This window comes from Oncorhynchus kisutch, linkage group LG11 (genome assembly GCF_002021735.2).
Source record: "Oncorhynchus kisutch isolate 150728-3 linkage group LG11, Okis_V2, whole genome shotgun sequence".
Lineage (NCBI taxonomy): Eukaryota > Metazoa > Chordata > Actinopteri > Salmoniformes > Salmonidae > Oncorhynchus > Oncorhynchus kisutch.
Genome location: NC_034184.2, coordinates 85,332,918 through 85,340,101, shown reverse-complemented (window position 1 = coordinate 85,340,101; position 7,184 = coordinate 85,332,918). Strand labels below are relative to the sequence as shown.

The 7,184-nt window shown below is 47.0% G+C and overlaps 1 protein-coding gene across 1 annotated transcript in view; it reads left to right on the top strand.

Moving 5' to 3' along the window:
- The first annotated feature begins 507 nt into the window (after positions 1 to 507).
- Positions 508 to 7,184, top strand: part of LOC109866443 (transient receptor potential cation channel subfamily A member 1-like) — a 72,289-nt gene continuing 65,612 nt past the window's right edge. The window contains exons 1-3 of the mRNA XM_031836433.1: positions 508 to 670; positions 3,242 to 3,404; positions 3,780 to 3,955. Of these exons, the coding sequence (XP_031692293.1) occupies positions 545 to 670; positions 3,242 to 3,404; positions 3,780 to 3,955 (465 nt within the window). The 5' untranslated portion in view covers positions 508 to 544. The remainder of the gene's footprint in view (positions 671 to 3,241; positions 3,405 to 3,779; positions 3,956 to 7,184) is intronic.

Sequence of the window (7,184 nt, the reverse complement as noted above, 5' to 3'; positions counted from 1 at the left end):
CCTCTCCTCCCTCTCTCTACGCCTCCTCACCTCTCCTCCCTCTCTCTACCCCTCCTCACCTCTCCTCCCTCTCTCTACCCCTCCTCACCTCTCCTCCCTCTCTCTACGCCTCCTCACCTCTCCTCCCTCTCTCCACCCCTCCTCACCTCTCCTCCCTCTCTCCACCCCTCCTCACCTCCCTTCCCTCTCTCCACCCCTCCTTACCTCCCCTCCCTCTCTCCACCCCTCCTCACCTCCCTTCCCTCTCTCCACCCCTCACCACCCCTCCACACTTTTGCTGGGGAGGATATCTAGTGAGTTGTACAACTGAATTCCTTCAACTAAAATGTATCTTCCACATTTAACCCCTCTGAATCAGAGGAGCTTCCTAAATCAACATCCATGTCTTCGAGAGCCCGGTGAACAGTGGGTTAACTGCCTTGCAGGAGTATGTGTATATGTGTTCTCCTGAGTGCACATGCGTGTGTTGCTGACATCATTCTATCCTTCTTCCATTCAGTGATTGTTTCTACATTGGATTGTGCAACCTCTAAAAGGGTCCCCCATGCAGTTCACCAAGGAAGTGGCACGGCAGAACAGTTCCTATAAGTGTGTGATTGAAGATGCAACAACATCTCATAAACTCAATGCAAAAACAGACGTTATGCTGGCAGCTACAAACCTGTTTGAGGTTAGTACAAGTTCCAACGCATTACTGTTCATTGAAATGTCTGTTTAAAATATGAAATGTGTCTTTGGCTTGTCAAGGATCGCAAAAGAGGAAGGGAGTGGGAGGGGAGAGGCAGGGGGAGGGAGAGAGGAGGGAGAGGGAAGGGGAGGGAGAGGGAGGGGGAGGGAGGGAGGGAGGGAGGGAGGGAGGGAGGGAGAGGGAGGGAGGGAGGGAGAGGGGAGTGGGAGTGGGAGTGGGAGGGAGTGGGAGGGGAGAGGGAGGGAGGGAGGGAGGGAGGGAGGGAGGGAGGGAGGGAGGGAGGGAGGGAGGGAGGGAGGGAGGGAGGGAGGGAGGGAGGGAGGGAGGGAGGGAGGGAGGGAGGGAGTGGGAGGGGAGAGAGAGAGAGGGAGGGAGTGGAGAGGGAGGGAGTGGAGAGGGAGGGAGGGAGTGGAGAGGGAGGGAGGGAGGGAGAGGGAGGGGAGAGGGAGGGAGGGAGAGGGAGGGGAGAGGGAGGGAGAGGGAGGGGAGAGAGAGGGAGGGAGTGGGAGGGGAGAGAGAGGGAGGGAGTGGGAGGGGAGAGAGAGGGGGAGAGGAAGGGAGTGGAGAGGGAGGGAGTGGGAGGGGAGAGAGAGGGAGGGAGGGAGGGAGAGGGAGGGGGAGGGAGGGAGGGAGTGGGAGGGAGTGGGAGGGGAGAGAGAGGGAGGGAGTGGGAGGGGAGGGAGTGGGAGGGGGAGGGAGGGAGTGGGAGGGAGTGGGGGGGGAGAGAGAGGGAGGGAGCGGAGAGTGAGGGAGTGGAGAGGGAGGGAGTGGAGAAGGAGGGAGTGGGGGGGGAGAGAGAGGGAGGGAGTAGGAGGGGAGAGAGAGGGAGGGGGAGGGGGAGGGAGGGAGTGGGAGGGGAGAGAGGGAGGGGGAGGGAGGGAGTGGGAAGTGAGTGGGAGGGGGAGGGGAGTGAGAGGGAGGGGAGTGAGAGGGAGGGGAGGGGAGGGGAGGGGAGGGGAGGGGAGGGGAGGGGAGGGGAGGGGAGGGGAGGGGAGTGAGTGAGTGAGTGAGTGAGTGAGTGAGTGAGTGAGTGAGTGAGTGAGTGAGTGAGTGAGTGAGTGAGTGAGTGAGTGAGTGAGTGAGTGAGTGAGTGAGTGGGAGGGAGGGAAGTGGGATATGAGGGGAGAGGTTAAAGAAAGATGCATGGCACTTTTTCTAAACATTTACAGAACATCTGCAATCCTCTCACCTCAGGTTGTATAAAATAGGTAATCTACAGTTAAACCCCATCCACTCATAGGCCACACCTCCACGACACCCCCACAGGGAACCAAAGACCCAAAACAAAGTTGGACCTCTTTGGTTATGTTATCTTTGTTTCTGTTGTTTTGCTGTACTCAGTATTTTCCGGGGTTCACTGCTTATTCAGGAAGGAAACTGAACTTTTCCATTCCAATACCTGTTGTCCTCAATGCCTCTCTATATGAGGAGTTTGGATCTGATACAAACGTGAAGAAACAGGAAATGTGATGTCATACAATACATACAAATCTTTCAGTTTACCTGAATTGACTGAAGGGGAAAGGAATGAACCCTTTCCTTAGGCAGGGTAGCCTAGTGGTTAGAGTGGAGGGGCGGCAGGGTAGCCTAGTGGTTAGAGTGGAGGGGCGGCAGGGTAGCCTAGTGGTTAGAGCGTTGGACTAGTAACCGAAAAGTTGCAAGTTCGAATCCCCGAGCTGACAAGGTACAAATCTGTCGTTCTGCCCCTGAACAGGCAGTTAACCCACTGTTCCTAGGCCGTCATTGAAAATAAGAATTTGTTCTTAACTGACTTGCCTAGTAAAATAAAGGTTAAAAAAATAAAATCTCTGTCCCCATCGGTTCCTTAACTCTGTCCCCATCGGGTGGTGGGGACAGAGTGAACTAATAAACTTAGTTCACAAGATTAAACATTTAGGATCTAGGTTGTGAGATGTTGGAAACCAACCAGAAAAACCTGGCTTTAACCAGCAAAACAGAATGTTTTATCTCTGTCCCCATCGGTTCCTTACCTCTGTCCCCATCGGTACCTAACCTCTGTCCCCATCGGTTCCTTATCTCTGTCCCCATCGGTTCCTTACCTCTGTCCCCATCGGTTCCTTATCTCTGTCCCCATCGGTTCCTTACCTCTGTCCCCATCGGTTCCTTACCTCTGTCCCCATCGCTACCTAACCTCTGTCCCCATCGGTTCCTTACCTCTGTCCCCATCGCTACCTAACCTCCGTCCCCATCGGTTCCTTACCTCCGTCCCCATCGGTTCCTTACCTCTGTCCCCATCGGTTCCTTATCTCTGTCCCCATCAGGTCCTTACGTCTGTCCCCATCGGTACCTAACCTCTGTCCCCATCGGTTCCTTACCTCTGTCCCCATCGGTTCCTTACCTCCGTCCCCATCGGTACCTAACCTCTGTCCCCATCGGTTCCTTACCTCTGTCCCCATCGGTTCCTTACCTCTGTCCCCATCGGTACCTAACCTCTGTCCCCATCGGTTCCTTACCTCTGTCCCCATCGGTTCCTTACCTCTGTCCCCATCGGTTCCTAACCTCTGTCCCCATCGGTTCCTAACCTCTGTCCAGTGTGCTCGGGGAGGTGATGTGTCCCAGCTGGAGGGCTTGGTGAGGAGGAACCCAGGAGTACTGAGGGAACAGGATGACTCTGGTGCCTCACTGGTCCACCACGCTGCTGGTGCAGGAAACATCCCTGTTATCAGGTTCATCTGCAGCATCACACACAGAGATGGTGAGACTCCCGCTCAGCGCCATGACATTCTTGGGGTCTTACATCCCAAACGGTACCCTATTCCCTATGTAGTGTACTTCTTTTGACCACGGTCCATAGGGTTCTGGTTAAAAGTAGTGCACTATATTTGGAATATGATCCTATTTGGGACGCACACTAGAACATGGTTGTTCAACTGAGTTCTGTTTGTTTAAAAATAAGTTTATTACTTATCCTTTTCCTCTGCTTAATTGCGTGTATGTGTGTGTGTGTGTGTGTGTGTGTGTGTGTGTGTGTACTGTCATTGTGCGTGTGTGTATGCGTCTGTTTATGCATGTGTCTGTTTATCCCGTGACTGTGTGTGGATGCATATGTTTCCTACCTCTCTCTCCCCAGAGTGGAACCTGTACGATGACGAGGGGTCTATGCCGCTGCATTGGGCCGTGGAGAGGAACCAGCCAGAGAGCTGCAGGGCTCTGTTAGAGCTGGGGGTCGAACCCAACGTCCTCAACAAGGCCTTGATGTCTCCTCTACACCTGGCGGTCAGCTATCAACACAACCACCTGGTCAAGGTGAGACACTGTGAGCCTTACTTAGCCTATACCAGATCGTACCTTCTCCTTCCAAAACCCTGCTGATTTACCATTCTCTCAGGGGAACATGTATGAATTTATGGTTGGATCAGAATCACAATTCAAATCATTGACTGATTGAATGATGTTGAATGATGTCTGTGAGTATAACAGAACTCATACGGCAGGCAAAAACCTGAGAAAAAAATCCAACCAGGAAGTGGGAAATCTGAGGTTGGTCATTTTTCAACTCATTCCCTGTTGACAATACAGTGGGATATCCATCTTGTTGCACTTCCTACAGCTTCCACTAGATGGCAACAGTCTTTAGAACCTTGTTTGATGCTTCTACTGTGAAGTGGGGCCAAATGAGAGGGGATTGAGTCAGAGGTCTGCCAGAAGGCCTTGAGCTCGTGATGCTCGTTCATATGAGAATTAGCTCGCGTTCAATTGCATTTCTGAGGACAAAGGAATTCTCTGGTTGGAACATTATTGAAGATGTTTCTACGGACTGTAACGGAATTTTTTTGACATTTCGTCTGCTCCTAATGAACGCGCTTCGTGAGTTTGGATTTGTTTACAAAACGCGCTAACAAAAGTAGCTATTTGGACATAAATAGTGGACAATATCTAACAAAACAAACATTTATTGAGGAACTGGAATTCCAGGGAGTGCATTCTGATGAAGATCATCAAAGGTCAGTTAATATTTATAATGGTATTTCTGAATTCTGTTGACTGCACAATATGGCGGCTTTCTTTTTGGCTTGTTTGGTCTCTTAGCGCTGTACTCAGATTATTGCATGGTGTGCTTTTTCCGTAAAGCTTTTTTGAAGTCTGACACAGCGGTTGCATTAAGAAGTGTATCTAAAGTTCCATGCATAACACTTGTATTTTCATTGATGTGGCCCTCTGCAAAATCACCCGTTGTTTTTGGAACCACTGAACATAACGCGCCAATGTATAATGAGATTGTTGGATATAAATATGAACTTTATCAAACAAAACATACATATATTGTGTAACATGAAGTCCTATGAGTGTCATCTGATGAAGATCATCAAAGGTTAGTGATTCATTTTTTCTCTATTTCTGATTTTTGTGACTCCTCTCTTTGGCTGAAAAAATGGCTGTGTTTTCTGTGACTTGGCTCTGACCTAACATAATAGTTTGTGGTGCTTTCGCCGTAAAGCCTATTTGAAATCGGACAACGTGGTGGGGTTAACAAGAAGTGTATCTTTAAAATAGTGTAGAATACTTCTATTTCTGAGGAATTTTAACTATGGGATTTCTGTTGTTTTGAATTTGGCGCCCTGTACTTTCACTGGGTGTTGTCATATCGATCCCATTTGCGGGATCTCAGCCTTAAGACGTTTTAAGCTAATTATATTATATGACTGTTGCCTCCTGTTTAAGTTGATTCTGACGGTAATTATGTTTTGTATTTTATGAAATTATTAGGTGGAGGTCGCTGGCTACAAGGTTATCTTACAACCTAGCCTTTGCTATAAAGTTAGAGAAAAAAGTTGAGGCAAAAGTAACTTTACAAAACACGTTTTATTTTCACCTGAAACAATATATTGTTGAATGAAAATGTCATAGACAGGCTGTCCACCATCTTGCGTTACAAACACTACACTTGTACGTTCAGCAGAGGGGCAAGACTCCGTAAAGATTATATAGTGCGTGATGAAAATACGTCACGATGTAAACAGGACATACATTCAAAATCACTGGAACTGGGAACTTGGAACTTCTGACTTCAGTGCTTTCAAGACCACTGGGAACTCGGGGAAAAAAATGGGTTGACTTGGAAAAATAGTTTTTTAACGGTCATCCAACTCGGAATTCAAACTTGGGAACTTTGGATTCTTTCTAGAGCTTTCCGACCTAAAGATCACTGACGTCATGATTTGACCTTGTATTTTTCAGTTTCCAGTTTTTGTCTTGATATGACGATGATGATGATGATGATGATGATGATGCCCGTATCCACAAAGCGTCTCAGAAAAATTCTAAGCTAGGATTTTTTTGTTGTTGTCTTGAAACAGGTTTTAGGATGTAAAATCACTGACCTGACAAAAATCAAGTCATAAACGTTTTTTTCATCTGGTAATCACGACAGTTTGAGGAAAGATAGTGATGACACTCATGTTGTAAATTGGGGGAAAACCAATCAGGATGAGGCATCGCCAGCTGTGAACTCTATAGCACACGTTGCTCCAGACAACCGCAGTGATTGTGACGGTACATCACATTTTTCAATAGTAAAACATTTGAAATTGTTTTCATCTGACACGATCACTTTGTCTACTCATAATTATTGCCTAATATGTTGGCATGCAGAATGTTTTTTTACCAATTCTGATGGTTGTTAAAAGCTGAATTTTGACAATAATTCCTTTATATCAACACACTTGTCACTCCCGTTTAACGACTCTAATTCTCTTTGGCACAGTAGGCATCAAGTCATTTGCTGATAATGTTGAACACAATGTGGCATACAATGTTTGAGGGCGTATCATTATCTTCTAACACATTTAAAGTTGAAATACTCCCTAGATGCCTTCAGTCTTCTAACACATTTAAAGTTGAAATACTCCCTAGATGCCTTCAGTTGCCTAATCTATAGGCATGCCAAATTAACACATTTTTTAGCAATGTGATGTTGCACTACAAATAGATAAGATGAGGACATGATGTAAACAATTGTTGGAAAAATTACTTGTGTCACGCACAAAGTAGATGTCCTAACCTCTTGGAGCTCGGGTCTTTTTTTTCAACATTTTGCTAAAAATCGCGCAAATTTTCAACGTCTACTTTGTGCGTGACACAAGTAATTTTTCCAACAATTGTTTACAGACAGATTATTTCACTTACAATTTACTGTAGCAGTTCAAGTGGGTCAGAAGTTTACATACACTAAGTTGACTGTGACTTTAAACAGCTTGGAAAAAAATACCCAATTGTGATGTTTATGGGACATATAGGAGTGCCAACAAAGAATCTCGTCAAAGGTAATGAATGTTTTATATTTTATTCCTGCGTTTTGTGTAGCGCCGGCTACGCTAATTCCTTTGTTTACGTCTTTTTCCGGTATTGCGGGGGCGTGCGTCCTAACCAACTTTCCAAAACTATAGTTTGTTAACCAGAAATTTGTGGAGTGGTTGAAAAACAAGTTTTAATGACTCCAACCCAAGTGTATGTACACTTCCAACTTCAACTGTAG